This window comes from Rosa rugosa, chromosome 2, assembly GCF_958449725.1.
Source record: "Rosa rugosa chromosome 2, drRosRugo1.1, whole genome shotgun sequence".
Taxonomy (NCBI): Eukaryota; Viridiplantae; Streptophyta; class Magnoliopsida; order Rosales; family Rosaceae; genus Rosa; species Rosa rugosa.
Genome location: NC_084821.1, coordinates 37,093,184 through 37,108,876, shown reverse-complemented (window position 1 = coordinate 37,108,876; position 15,693 = coordinate 37,093,184). Strand labels below are relative to the sequence as shown.

The 15,693-nt window shown below is 35.6% G+C and overlaps 2 protein-coding genes across 4 annotated transcripts; both read right to left on the bottom strand.

Moving 5' to 3' along the window:
- Nucleotides 1-1,215: 1,215 nt before the first annotated feature.
- Nucleotides 1,216-4,408, bottom strand: LOC133732872 (ankyrin repeat-containing protein ITN1-like). 3 transcript variants are annotated; one of them, XM_062160477.1, is made up of 6 exons: nucleotides 4,275-4,408; nucleotides 3,721-3,884; nucleotides 2,797-3,288; nucleotides 2,557-2,703; nucleotides 2,017-2,468; nucleotides 1,216-1,893 (listed from the first exon to the last, which is right to left on the bottom strand). In XM_062160477.1, exons 2-6 carry the CDS (start codon nucleotides 3,812-3,814, stop codon nucleotides 1,279-1,281), a joined length of 1,800 nt encoding a protein of 599 aa, XP_062016461.1. In that variant the 5' UTR covers nucleotides 3,815-3,884; nucleotides 4,275-4,408; the 3' UTR covers nucleotides 1,216-1,278. The 3 variants fall into 3 exon arrangements, with proteins under 3 accessions (XP_062016461.1, XP_062016463.1, XP_062016462.1); XM_062160479.1 differs by lacking the exon at nucleotides 4,275-4,408 and having other exon boundaries at nucleotides 2,806-3,288; nucleotides 3,721-4,131; XM_062160478.1 differs by lacking the exon at nucleotides 4,275-4,408 and having other exon boundaries at nucleotides 2,017-2,459; nucleotides 3,721-4,130.
- A 2,216-nt stretch (nucleotides 4,409-6,624) lies between these two features.
- LOC133732862 (mRNA-decapping enzyme-like protein) lies at nucleotides 6,625-15,313 on the bottom strand. The gene is made up of 8 exons (XM_062160464.1): nucleotides 14,937-15,313; nucleotides 14,829-14,869; nucleotides 14,693-14,742; nucleotides 13,551-13,695; nucleotides 10,184-10,240; nucleotides 9,149-9,275; nucleotides 7,694-8,146; nucleotides 6,625-7,176 (listed from the first exon to the last, which is right to left on the bottom strand). Exons 1-8 carry the CDS (start codon nucleotides 15,093-15,095, stop codon nucleotides 7,120-7,122), a joined length of 1,089 nt encoding a protein of 362 aa, XP_062016448.1. The 5' UTR covers nucleotides 15,096-15,313; the 3' UTR covers nucleotides 6,625-7,119.
- Between the last annotated feature and the right edge of the window lie 380 nt (nucleotides 15,314-15,693).

The window sequence follows — 15,693 nt, the reverse complement described above, 5'->3', positions numbered from 1 at the left end:
AGTGTTACATATAGCTGTTATATTGACGAGAGATTTATGGCACGTTGTCATCGTATATTATGAAGATCTTAAAGACATTGCTAAAAGCAAAATCTCAAAAGCAAAGTGTCATTACAAGTGTATTGCTTATCAAATCCTCAAGGGATTCAGATACATGAATGATTCAAATGCAAGTCCATGAAAGGTTGAAAGAGCCTGAAGCTCACTCATGGAATCAAAGAGTCTAAAGCTAGCTCATATGTACTCATTTCGTTCTAGTCAACGAGACCTAAATTGCCTTAATGAGTACTATGATGAGACTACTATCGAATTCGAATTATGATTATTGTGTTGCAACATATTTTAACTTCGCGAAGTTATGAATTACTTAGAGCTCTTGAAGAGCCTGTATGAGACATATATATCAGTACACAAAGATATTGATGTGTATGACTAGGTATGCCATGATGATTTTTCAATGTTTTAAACTATACAAAGTTAAATGTGTCAATTTCTTTCTATTGTTTAGCTATTACTTTGTGTATGAATTTGAGCATATGAGATTGTTTCTAATATGATCATATGAGGTAAGGCTTATTGAAAATCGTCTAGCTTTGTTGGTATTGCTTAACCTTTGCAGGTATGAAAATTTGGGATGAGTCCCTATATGCAAAGCACACATGGTCTCACTTCAGTGATAGACACATCAAACCACTATACATGGTACATGTAGCTTATCGCATACATAATTAAGGCTTGCAACAATCAGGGGGAGATTCTCATCAGGGGGAGCATCCAGAAGCATGCTACCTAGGACATATGCACATTGTGCTCTTTTTGTCCTTCGACTAGGGTTATTTTTGTCCCACTGGGTTTTTGTTACCTGGCAAAGTTTTTAATGAGGCAACAATAAGCGCGTCCAATATCATCATTCATTGGTGGACATCCAAGGGGGAGTATTGTAAATATTATTAACTATATGGTTGTCCACGTAAACACTCATTAGTTGTGTACTTTGATGTAAACTCTACCTCTATATAAAGGAGACTAATGAGACTGAATAAGAATACTTCTACTTCCTCCCAACTATTCTTTCTCCATCTTCTCTCTACTTTATAACATTCAGGTTGGTTATAAGGTATTCTTTGAGTCTGATTTATAGCATTCTTTGATCGCCATGATTTGCAACGATATGACTTCATTTGTCCTTTATATGATATGAAAAATGTGCTCAAATAAAACAACTCCACTTCGATCTCTATTATATGTACAACAATACAGCCTTGACTTTCTAATCGATCACTCGATCATATGTTTCCATGGCTGAAATAAAAGACTTGAACAATATGTTGAAGAAAACATATCAGACAAGAGAGGAAACTGCAGAAAAGCAAACAAAGCAACCGGGACAAATGCAAATACAAATATAAGATTTGGGACCCATCCTAATCCATAGTGACAGTCTAAATAGAAGGTTGCGCTAAAAGCTACCATCATGGATGCTATAGATATGAAAAGTGATGCGAGTCCTATCATCAACTTCAACGGTAACGATTTGAGGAAATCACCTTCAGCGTAACGCGATGTGAGGATGAACAAGAACATCAGTATTGAAGTTGAAGAGGAAACGAGTGCTACTCCATCTGCTATGGCAAAGAATAGGAAAGCAGTCTCTTTTAGAAAGTTTGGCTGTCCTGTATTATCAGATGTACCACCAGGTACGCTAAATGCAGCTGAAAACACAACAGCTGCGATAAGAGCCGCAACAATCATGCATGAACTTGCAGTGTCCTTCATCCATGCTTCTCCTTTGTGTAACAACCCTTCATGCTCACTTGTGAACAATTCTCGTGGTGTTTTTCCTTTCTTGTTTTTCATCTCTATGGAGTTAGGTTGTACAATCTTTTTCACTTCCTGAAACATCAAAGATATAAAAAGAATGCATGACAATTTGGCAAAGAAATTGAGAAATGTCAAAGTGAATGTACGTCCTAGCTAGTATGAAATAATTGTAGGCTTAGTGGGAGATCGAAGTACCTCAAACCATACCAACTCTCGCTGCATTTGAAGAGCTGCTCCTGATACAAGGTTGAGTTGATTTGGAGGTGCTAATTTTGCAGCCATATGTAAAATGTTATTACTCTCTTCATCATCAGTAAATGTCACTATGATATCCTTGATGGAACCTATCTCATGCACTAAATTGAAGATACTTGCATGACGATGCAAAACAGCAACATGGATTATACTCCGATTTTTGTCATCAAGTTCCCATATTAAGTCAGGATAAGAGTTAATGAGCACTGCCAGGAACTCATAATTTCCTAATTTTGTAGCGTCGAACAGTAATCTTGAAGGATGTTTGATTAGTCTCATCACATCGTCATGATCATTTCTCAAGATTTCTGTCCAAAGGCATTGGACTAGTTGAAGGGCTTCATTGACTTGTTTCAAGTTTCTATTGTATGAGAAATTCCAATCTGGGATAACTTATGAATAAAAGGTTGAAAACCATAAGCCACAGGGTTCAAAATGACATGCACAGAGGTAATATTAACTTTTAAAGAACCGACTCACATGAGTTGATGAGTCTACTCCACGTTCCTGGACTTTGGCTGGTGAAGTCTGAAGGCGTTCTAGCCAAGATATGCAAAGCTGTTTCCTCTTTTGCATTACAAGCCTTAGCTAATGCTCTGTCACTTCTTAGAATCTTCAAAGCTAGATCTGCATAATTTACAAAGAAACAGATTAAAAGATCATTAGAAATGCAAACACTATATTGAATATGTGGAGGATGAATTGTTTAGTATATCTTACCGTACAGACCATTATCGATACAAGTAAAAAACAACGCTTGGCGGTCGAATTCCTCCAACATTTCCTTGGTTCCAGAGTACAGGTTATCTGCCATTACAGACTGTCCCAACAAGGCAGCCATATAGAGTGGTGTCATTCCTTCACCACCTCGAATTATTGGCAAATCCTTATTCTTCTTGATCAAAATCTCTGCAATTTCAATACTTCCAGCTGCAGCTGCAATGCTGAAGGCAGTGTTTCCATTCATGTCTTTCAGTGCCAAGTTTTGTGAACATGTCTCGTTTCCATTCAGTTCTTCCATCATTTCGACCAGCTTCTCCACAAAGCGAACATGTCTTGCTCCTGCTGCAATGTGAAGGACAGTGTCCTCCCCTCTTGTTATGCTAGAAGTCAAAAGACTCGGATCCTCCTTCAAGATTCGTTCAGCAGCTTCCCAATTGCCTTTTAGTGCATACTTAGAGAGTGGCACACATGTATTAAGGTATAGCTCTCCTGTGTAGGATTTTATAAAGGACAATTGATCAAGTTCTGTAATTAATTTGTTGAATATATACATAATATATTAGGTCCATTCAAAACGTAGAAGAATATATATATAATAGCTATCATCTTTTATCTTTGTTTCAAATATTGGAGGTGATAAAATCTCTGCAAAATCCAACAAATATTGGAGGTGATAAAATCTCTGCAAAATCCAACAATACTTCCCTGCATGCATGGCACAGATACAATTTATTAGAACTCAATTGCTCAATCGAGAACCTAGTTGTTTTACTCTAGTGTCGACTTTATTTACCTTAACCTTTTCCTGTCAAAGTGGTAAAATACTTCATGATCATGTATTCATGTATGAGAACTTGAGAAGCATGCATGATTAACACACACATAATCTAGGTAAGAGTAGAAGGAAGATTGGCTACATACTATTGTTGTTTTCTAGAAAACGATGCGAATGTATCGAGTGAATGTTGATGGCAGTATGTGCACTTGCCATTGGATCTCCATTACCAGTAGCCATCAATTGAATTCCAGGCGGTACAGAATTGTGTGCTTGTGGGCCAGACAATGGTTCCAAATTGAACCTCCACCTGCACCCAAGAAAATAAAAGTAAATAATCAATTATTATATCTTGGTTTTGCGCATCTTCATCTTCTGTACTCCAACTAAACTTCATACTACTATTCCTAATTACATTAACTTTCATTTTCCACTCATATCCTACAAAATGTGGCTAGCTATGTGGAGTGGATTATATCAGTGAAAAATTGCATGGGTCATACATGCATCCAAGAGTGTGTGGAACTGAAAAATGAAAAGAGCACATATTTTTACCAAAAACTTAATGGTAATGAAATTGATCTTTTATATAGACCCCTAGGTTAATTAAATTTGGTTAAATTAGAAACTGCTGTGCAATTCTCTGGAAGGTGAAACAGAGAGAGAGAGAGAGAGGGAGAGAGAGAGAGAGATGGCTTACAGTTAAGCGAAGTATCACTCTTGTGAAGCTAATTCGCTCCTGATATAGCATGCATGTAGAATCTTTTTTTGATGAACGAGCATGTAGAAACTGTGAGTAGGGAAAAATGGAGCTACAGTAGTCATATATCAGTGGAAACGTACGTATCCATTATTTAATCATATCATGTTCAAATAAAGGAGATTTAATCTACGGAACCACATTAATTCAATAAAGAGGAATAAATAGAAATTCTTTACTTGTTGTCATCGATGGTATATATTCGTTTCGTAGCTTAGAAGGTTACTACATTCCTTGTTCTGGTACTAAAAGTCTAAAATTCGGTAGCTCAAAAGTTTGCTACATTCCTTGTTTACTAAGTCATTACTTAAATCCACTTTCGAGAAAAATGTTGGTAGCATCAGTTGAGGAAGTTATATATCCACTTTCGAGAAACATGTTGTAAGACGCAGATTCTTTGCTTGTAATCCTATATATAAAGAAGCCCCTATTATCAATGAAAACACAACTCAATTCTCTCCCAATTTTAGTTTTCCTAAAACACAATTAAGGTATTTAAAGAGAACATTAATTTGGCTAGTTGACTAATGTTTATCAGCTTTAAATAGTGGAAGTATGTGTAATATAGAAAGAAAAAAAAAGGGCAATATTTTATCCTAGTTGACAATAATTGGGTGTAGATTGAAAAAAAAAAAAAAAAAAGTATGTAGGTTTTCTCCATTAGATTTTATAGGAATTGGGTCTATAATGAATTTCCCTTTGAGTTTTTCTATTGGAACCTCCAAATTTACTCACTTGACCTCTATGCTTTTTACACCTCTTATCAAATTTTCAAATACTAAATTTACTCACTAAACCTCACTAAACTTCCTCAAATAACCTCACTCATATAATTTGCAAACAAATTATTATCTTTAAAATAAAAAATTTAGTCATTTCAATGATTTAATCACTCTATAAATCTTAACTAAATATACATTTCTCAATCAAACTTGAGTTTCAAAAATTAATGTCTAATCAATAAGAAAATCCCATGAACTATTATGTTTTTTTTATTTTAGCTGTGCAAAAAAAAATGAAGAAACCATTTGTTTTTATTCTCAAAAAAAAAAATCATTTGTTTTTTAGTGTTTTTTTTTCCTGTATTTTTTGTACCACATGATTAATTATTTAAATATTTTTATTTTTTATTATTTTTTTTATAACAAATATAATGGATTGACTTAGATTTAGGTCATAAATCATAAGAGGATTTATTTTGTTTTCCCTCACCAATATGCGTTCAACATATATATCATACATTTTTACGTTCAACATATATATATATCATACATTTTTATGTCACATGATCTTAATCATATTTTTAATTCTTATTAAATATATATGAATGCTTTAATGAGTATGTAGTGAAATTGGAAAATAAAAATACATAAGGAAAATAATAAGGAATACAATCTAATATTATTGAATTGGAAAGTCTACATAAAATAAATATAATATTTTTTTGGTATAATTATTGTCCTTAATAGTCATTTTATAGTAGGTTATATATGTCATTTAATAATTCATAATAGAGTGAGGTCAAGTGAGCAGATTTGGAGGTCCCAATAGAAACTCTCTTTCCCTTTACTTAAAAACAAATATCAATTTGCAATGAATATGATTTTACAACTAACAATTAATCCTACTAAAACTAGTCTATCACCCAAAATAATGTGAGATTTACTCACCTCTAAATCACATTGCGTCTTTCACACGCAAAACAAGATAAGCACAAATCGCCAAAATCCGCTCAAGTTGTTCTTACCTAATCACATCAAGGTCACACTCAATACAACACAAAATACACAAGCATTTAAATTTGAAACACGCTAACTAACACCAAAGACTACGTCAATCAAGACGAAACTTCATTGGAGACACCACAAAGTCTCCGAAACACTTCTAAGATCAAACCGCCCAAACAAAAAGACAATACAACGATCATATAAGAATATTTATGGAAAAAGAAATCAATTAGATAAGTAAATTTAATATTAAAATTAAAATGTAGAGCGTAATAAAATAAGTAGAGTGAACCAAAAAGAGTAAAAATAACCGCACCTTAAATCATTTATGACTGACTTTGAGTACTAATTAATATCTTTAAAGTGTACTAGTATTCTTTTTGAGAAAATAATTATACACTTGGTTTTCAGGTTTTTATTTTTACTTTTATTCAGTGCAGTACGAGGGGGTAGGAGTCACCCACGATACGGAAAAAGAAGATGGCAAGATGCATCTTTCCCTTGTCCACTACCTCGCAGAGTCGCAGGGTTACACAACAAAATAAAGCAGCATACTTTTCAAAGATAAAAGATGGAAACTCAGGATTATTTATGGGTTTAACGGTGGTAAATGGCACAGAAAATTGTAACTATAGTAACTATACATCAGAAGCTCTCATAAGAATGAGAGGATAAATTCTATACATTCATACACTCTGGAAAGATAAGGAAATCTTAGAAGATGAACAAAAGCAATCCAGCTTTGTAGATTTTAGTGCCACCTCCGATAGCTGCTCAGTCACCTGCATATTTAAGTATCCAACCCCTAATGGATTACGAGCTCAAAGATGGGCCATCAAGAGGGCCATTTGTGAGTTTAAAGGTGGTAAAAGCCACAGGTAATTGAAAATTATATATCAGGTGCTCTGATGAGAATGAGAAGGGATATTCTATACATTCATGTGATCTGAAAGAAGGAAAAACTACATGATAAACAAAAACAATCCATCTCCTTAGATTGTAGCGCCACCTCCAATAGCTGCTCAGTCACCTGCATATTTAACGCTTCTCCTAATGGATTATGAGTGGTGTGCTTTAAGGAGTGCTAGATGGACCATGTCAACGAACTGATTATCCTACAAAACATACAAAGCTTTTCATCAAATAATACAAAGAGGAAATCAACCAACAAAGGAAAGCCGGATACAGTACATGCACAAGGGGGAAATGAGAGATTGATATGGGTTCAATGTACTTTCCTGGTCAAACTCACCAAATTATCAAAAGGTTGAGGTACTAGCCAATAAAGGACCACAAGGTAATAAAGTCCAACAAACAATAGCAACTAAATTATTTGTTCAGAAAACTTCCACATTAAATTAAACAAGAAGAGAAATAACCGCCATATGACTTAACAGACCAAAAAACAAGAAATAAGAGTTCTAGTTTATGGCTTATGGCTCTGATCCTTGATAAATAAGACCACTAGACTCATCCGGTATTCCAAATATTGGTGCTCATATTGATCAGAAAACTATGAACTGTTTCTGGTGCATTTACAAATGCTTTCCTCCCCCTTGATGAATTTTAAAGACCATCGCAAACATGAGATCTTCTCAATTGAAAGAAACAAAAAATGGTACGGAGACTAACCTGAACAAGCAGCCGGAGTGCATCTCGGACTTTATCTCTGCTAATAAGTGGCCCATAGTTTGAAGTGGAAAAAGAAGCAGGAGTGAGAGATGGTGGAGGGGCAGGTGGGGGAAAAGGTTGTAGCAAAGGAGCACCATATGGACGCTGTAGACTCACAGCAGGTTGAAACAGAGGAGCACTAGGCACTGATGAAGATACAGGTGCAATCACTGTTGCAGGGGAAGGAGGGGTAACAAAAAATGAAGAAGGCTTTACAAGACTAGTGGCCAGGTTGGTATTGCTGTGGGATTCAGGGACATCAAGGAAAGGGACTGAAGGCACAGTTGATAACTGTGGAGGAGATGATATGTGCATGTTAGAAATAGTGGACGGAGCAAAGCCGACTTGATGCAAGGGCACAGAGATTGTAGAAGACTGGTAAGCCTGTCCAGCAACTGCTGTATGTGAAGCTGCCTGCAATCATCATCATATTTAGTCATATGGCCCAGAAAAGAGAATGAAAATAAGCTGTCAATTTATCAGTTTTTGTCAGTATGTAAACTATTAGATGCATTTGCAGGACTGCATTGTGCAAAGTTCTATAGTTACCCACTTTCTTTTTGGCCAGTAATACAGTGGGGTGTGCGTGTGTGTTAGTGAGTTAATAGGCAGATGCTTGAAATAAAACAAACACACAAAGTGAAAGCCAGCACCTTTAAATGTATAGATACCTACTTTTTAATGTATGTGTTTGTGTGCTACTTGAAATGCAACCAACACGCAAAATATAAACTACAAAGCCTTTATGTAAGCATGTGCTTGAAAGCGAACAAACACATTGTGTGCAAAGCCAGCACATTTAAGGAAGTTGGTATTCCATAAGCAAAGTATTGTTTTTATTTACTTTTTTCTTTAACTGGGGAACCAAGATCTTTTCCTATTCTTACTACATCACTGACTCTCAAAGGTCACTAATATTAGCATTGAAAGCAGAAGTTGTTGGAGATGCAATTTCAAGACATTAACTTTTCTTTTCATAGAGAATCAGGTATTTGAAATTCTACCACTATGCATATATATCCAATAGAAACTTCTAAACTAGATACTCAAAAATTAAGAAACGTGTGAAACCTGAGACAGTTAGCTCTATACACAATGTGCATTCAAGTCGTAGCAAAGTAAGTCCTATACAAATGTACATGCATCAAGGATAGCTACGCCCTTTTTTATTGGTTACATCATTTATGTTCAGTATTAAATCACTTGGGACACTGAAAACACAACAACCGAAGCTCAGCTATAGAAACACCCCTTTTCCATATAACATCCCTTGTGTTTGGTTTGAGATCATATTCAGGCAGAATCAAGAAATCCCTAGAATATATGGTATAAATCTATGATATAAGGTAGGGATTCATATGAAAAGGCCAGATCCAGTTTCCCGAACTCTAGAAAAGCAAAGAGAACAGCACATACACTAAAGAAGTTAACAAAGGCAGGGTCATCAGGAGCATCTGCGATATTCGAGGCAGTTGATGATGATGGCTCTAAAGGACCATCCATAACATCCATGGATGGGACTGCTTCAAGTTCCTCAAACTCACTACAATGAAATGTAAGTGAACATATTATTACTTTAACTGTTATATCATAAGCTCATCACCAAAAGACTTGAACATTTACAAGAAATTACAAAGGACTGTCAGTAATCTGGTGTCAGGAAACCAAGGACAAAACTACTACACTGGGTTAAAGATGAGAGGAAGCACACACTGCAAACTTAAAACCAGAGCACCTCAAGAGATTACACAATCACATCAGTGGCTCTATTATTATTATTATTAATTTTTTTTTTTTTTGACTAATATCAGATCCGCGGCTCTATGAAGTTTGTTTGACCATATAACTGCAGGGTGATATTACATTTTCATTGAAAGAATATCATAATCTGAGTAAAATGTATATTGATGAATCAACCTTGCTACTATTAGTAAGAGACATAAAAGTAGCTGCCTCCCTAATACTTAAATGGTAGGGAGGGGGGGAGTGAAATTCACATTTTACAATCCACAGTCCATGTTTCCTTTTTTAATATCTTAAGTTTTGTCTTTTTGTAGTGTGGATTGTAAAAATGTGACGTTAGTATACTAAAAAAGGACACATTGAGTGTGGATTGTAAAATGGGGAGTCTGGATTTCACTCCGCCAAAAAAAAAAAAAAACTCAATGTCATTGTAACCTTACAGCACAGGCAACCAAGATGGTTTCTTGGTTTGAGGTTTCAGAATAAATAAAGAGAAAACAGCATTCTTAAAGATGATCAATAACACAAAACCCAAAGTTTATATACAATGGTCATGCAGAAAAAATATGGGAAAATAAATTGTAAGGTTTCAAAGGAAACAGAACTAACAAAGTTCAGTAGTACATAACAAGAAAATATCTTCATCCTATGACAAATTTGAAAGGTATATTATAAAAACATCTGTGCAAAGTAAGAATGAACAGATACCTCTTTGTAGTTAATACCGTTGACTTTTGAGGCACCTTGGAATATGCACCAAGTATCCTGGACATAGGAAAACATAAGATAAAAACAAATGAAAAGTTTACTGTATTTTGAAAAACGAATTGACTCATTGTTATTCTTCCTTTACAGTGTGTGCAGTATAGATTGATAAATAAAATGCAATTAATCCAAATCATAGCAAACTGTTGGAATAGTATCGTCCTGAGGTTGTATACTCCTATCAAAGTATCAATAACGATACTATACCAATGAACAAAATAACAATACGTATTTTCTGAACTTCAGATGACCATTAAAATAAAGTTACCATGATGTACATTTCTTTGAAAAATAAACAAAGTGTTAATCATCATTATGATTAATACAGAAAAAAATGGACAAGAGGTACACAACAGAGAGAAAACAACAGCAAAAACCAGAAAGCTACACCATATACAATTCAATGCCTGCACGCAAACACCCTAGAGACCATAATCTTAGACTACAGCTGCCTTCTGGTCAAGCAGAATATCGTAACGCCGTTGTCTCCAAACTCTACCATGGAGTATTGAAAACAAAAGGCCACACACAGCACTCAAAAGCATGGTATGCCAAATTATTTCTCAAGGCGCAACTATATCAGATAAGATTCAAAATTCTCTTAACATGAGACACATGGCTTGAACTTGACCAAATTATGTGCCCACATGACAGGCAGGATCCATGTAGTTTTACAAGTAACTTCATTTAAAAGAACAAGTTTTATCCAAGATCCAACAAACAAAACATATTAGATATGTACTCACACAAAGCAATGAATGTATACTATAACAAATTATCTAACTCCTATAGCTCTTTTGTTGCAATGCGGGATACTAGTAAATGCAAGACGGAAGATCAAAAGTCACAACTCAATATTTGACTGCATCTGCTATACCCTCTTAATTTTGAACTTGTTCATAAAGATCATTAAATAAATTGAACAACATTCAGTTTCAATTGGGCATTCCCATACCTGCCATGTTGAAAAGTTGGATATCGTTCTTAATGTAAGCCACATGATCAAAAGTTCACTAAAACCAAGCTGTTGACCAAAATAAATCTTCAGAAAATTTTGACCTCTTTTCTATTTATAGATGTTCTCAATCTTTGACTCCATCTTACTGGACCCACTCAATACTTCGCTATGTTTATGAAACCCATTAAATAGTAAAAGACATTCAGTATTAATTGGGAGTAAGTAGACAAGGAGACATAGCTGAAATCAGATGGCAAAATCAAGTACTCACACACAAGGAAGGACCAAATCCAAGATTTTCAGACAATGTTGATGTGTTTCCTAGTTCTACAAAAATGAAAAATCCCCATGGTGCCTTTTTCCTGAAATGAAAAGAATAAGTAAAAGATAAAAAAGAGAAACTGGAGCTGAAGCAAGCACTCTGCAGACTTAAGGATGGCAAGTGGCAAGAAGACAAGTTGGAGGGTTGTTATATGAACTGGTCTGCTGGCTTTAGTAGTTGGAGCTGAAGCAAGTAATCTGCAGGCTATGAGGTAAGTTGTTCAAGTAAAGGCATACAGTTTTACAAATACTAAAAATAAACACCTATCTTCTCGCCTGTGGACGACCATAGCAAATGTTGATTCCTTGTCTTTTGTGATAATTACATAATAGCTCACCCAAGGAAGGACAACAAAAGAATCTCTTTCATTGCTATTCTACGGCAGAAAATTCTATCCTAGATGGCATATGTTGCTTCTTCCCTCTTTGCTTCTGTTGTCAATGTGCCTGATGGAGAAAAGCGGATCATAGGTTTTGTTTGTTTTCTCAATAGACTACAATATGAACCGTGCCATAGCTTCGTTGTTCATCTGCCCCTCGCTACTAGATGAGTGAACTTGGACCCCCATCCAAAACAAGATTAAAATCAATTCACCAACTCTACAAGAAACTTACTTTTTGACACCAATAAAAGAATCAACTAAAATCAAGTCTCAGTTCAAGGAACTGTACTTTAAAACACAGTGCCACCCCGCCCCACCACCACTACCAAAGCTCAAGAATGACTTTGCTGCAGACCCCCAATCAGGTTCTAACAGCCGAGGTAATCATAAACTCTATGAGACGGAAAGCTTCAAGAAAAGTGTTTCCCTTGACGTGAGTGTTAAGGCAAGTAGCAAAGTCAAAAATGAACAACTTCTAATAACTGTGAGAAGGGTCAAACAGATATGGCCCTTAGGTTTCTTGTATTAATTTTATGATACTGGGTTCATTCTCCAGCTAATTAATTTAGGCAAGACATCTTATGATGTGAAGATGCACCCATTCATATGATTTTTGTTTATTGCCTTTGGTTCTTGGAGGTCACTTTGTAGACTATTTTGCTGCAAACCCACAGATACCATGAGCTGTGACAAATTTGGGTCTTTCTGACACCCACACGCTATAACTTCTTAAATATTCACAAGGTAGCTAGTAGATCGATACTGAAACATGACCAGCAATTAAAGTTAATCACAATGTCAAAAATTGATACAGACTAATGCTATTTATAAGTTGCATTATCATCAACTAAGTTGATTCTTCTATCTTTTCTTATATATTTTATGAGGAATGAGACTTGCAAATCATAAAAATACATAGACAGAAACAAGGATAAGTATGCACCAAATACTAAGACTACGCATGACAAGCCAATATGAAAAGATTTATTCTAAATTAACAAATAACAAAATCCGGACAGCTTCACCATACAAACCTAGCAATGAAAGGATATATAATTATATAAAATACACCATCATGCCGGACAAAATAATAGTAAACCTGAATTTTCTTAAACACTGAATGACCCAAGAAAACAACTAATTATGCCTCAAATGCATGGAGATAGAAACAAACAGTAGATTCCTGAGCGAGTCTTTGACTACACCTTTTTCCCTTTTTCTGACTATGGGTATCACATGTCAAATCTGTCGCCCTCGGAAATTCTTAGCTATATGGGGTGGGGGCATGGATGTGAAGCTAATCATTATGAGATAAAAACTCTCCTAACTGAGAATTGCATACCTTATGTATTTTACTATGATGCAATTGCCTATATAGATACCTTACATTAGAAGGGCGTTAAGACTTTGACATACTGATTTAAGATTTACTAATCGAGTTTACCCTACCTTTTTCTTTCTTCTCTTCAACCTATATTCTATATACCCTATATTTCCTTCATTCTCTCTCATTCTACCAATTTTATCTCCTTGTCATACATCACCACCTAAAAGTAATTAATCAATCTTGATTTTGTCAAACCAACATACCACAAAGAGTACCTTTTTCATTTTTATTATCCAATAGACTGTGAGAAGAGAAAAATACCTGCTGAAAAGATTTGCCACCTCTTCACACTCAGATGCATTGTAGAACCAAATACCATTCACCTCTCGGGCCGCATTTCGATATAAAAGATAAGGAAGCTGGACTTCACATTCAAAATCTCCCAAAAGATCCTCCACCAAATTTTCTGCTTATGCCAACATAGTTATTTTAACATAAAGAAACTGAAAAAATGCATTCGCTATTTAAATAGAAAATAAAATTAAAAATTAAAAAATAAAAACACCATATAACCGAGGTCATATGTGAGATGTGAGGTAATATAAAAAAAATACAAGAAAGGCTGATAACAATATCTAACAATTAATTTGAACATCTTGCTGTTAATTCTTTTTCTATGACTCATTTCAAGTTGCAAAGCAGACTACAAGATATTGAAGAGGCCAACATGTAGGTGAAAATGAAAATGTCTCAAGACAAGAGATTCAAAGAAGAACATTAAACCAGAGAGACAATCATCAAAAAAACAAAAAAGGAACCAAGGTCTAGTAACCTTGCAAAGAAAAAGATACGGTCCAGTAATGATCTGAGAGACTGAGACTGATTTGAATGTTTTTCAGTCCCTTGGTATCTTATAACCTGCATAGCTTCTATATCTAAGCAAGACCACTGGTTCATTTGATATCCAAGTTTTTTCGTTTCAAAATTAATATCCTGTTGAGGGTGTAAATCCCTACCAGTATTCAATGACTTGGCAATGGCTAGGGTAACCAGGCCAAGTCAGTATTTGGTATATCCAGCCAAGTTTTCATATTTTCTATACGATAACAAGTTGTATCTGATCCAGCATATAGGTAGCCCCTTGATCAGACTCTGTACCATGGTAAAACCAGCTCCGATACCAAATGTCACAACCCACGGGTAGAGGCAGAACTAGTCTTCCCAAGTCCAACTCTCAAAACAGGGCACTCTAAGTGCTCATATACTACTTCAAAACAGGACATCTGGCCTATCTTTTAAGTTAACCCTAAAACCCTACGATATAACAACAAAGATCGGAAGCAAAGATTCAATTTCCAAACTAACTAGTTCTGAAAAAAAAAAAAAAATCGCCAGTGATACACTCAATTCAGCAACTCAATTACATGATTCTGAAATAAATCTAGAAAGGCAAAGGCACTGACCAGTATTGAGGCGATTCATCACAATAAACTGAAAGCGAGGCTGCGCGTTCCTGAAACAGCAACAGCAGCAAAGAAAAAATTCAAGCTCCATTCCCAAACTGGCAAACACCGGAATTCAATTCGAAACAGGATTTACCTCTTGACGACGAAGAGAGATCCCTCGACGTCCTTGCGACTCTGAGATTTGAAAAAGGCGGTGAGAATGAGAAACAAAGGAAAAAGAGATGAATTGGAGAGCACGTACCCATTGGCTGGTGTTAGTGTCGAACTTGTAGAAGGTGACGTGAGTAGAAGTCATGAGGATCTCCTCGACGAAGGGGTCGTTTCGCTGGAGAACGGTGAGGTTGAGGACCTTGGTGCTCTGCTGGTCCAGATTCGGCATTAGCTTCCCGTTCTGCGACATTTTTGCTGTGACACTACTCTACTCTCTGGGCACTGGGCACTGGGCACTGGGCACACCACCACCAACCTAACAAGGGGTTTTATAGAGAGAGAGAGAGAGAGAGAGAGAGAGAGAGGAATTGAGGAAAGAGTGTTGTTGAGTTTGTTCTACTCAGACACCTTCCTCCTGAAGTTGTGACACCTTCCTCCCGAAGTGATCAGCACGACGTCGTTTGCTGGCAAAGTCGACAACAATGATCGAGGACAATTTCTTTTCTTTTTGTTTTTTTTAAAACAATAGCAAGGACAATTTTAAGGGAACAAAAAGTTAAAATCACTTTCATGAAGCGTTGACTATATAGAAAAAGAACAGGATAAAAAAAAAATGGTCTTTCTAAATGTACTCAGCAAATATCTAAGTATAGCAAACTTTTTATATTAACAAATTTTCCGATAATACCCTTATTTCAAACCTAGCAAAACTTCATCGAGATGAAGATTAACAAACCCAACAAACTCTTCTGTTCTATAACGAAGAAGACCAATCCTATATCTACCTTCCAAATGTTGATATGTTGCTTTTCGAGCTGGGCATTTCAAGTTTTGATTGGAGAATGAGG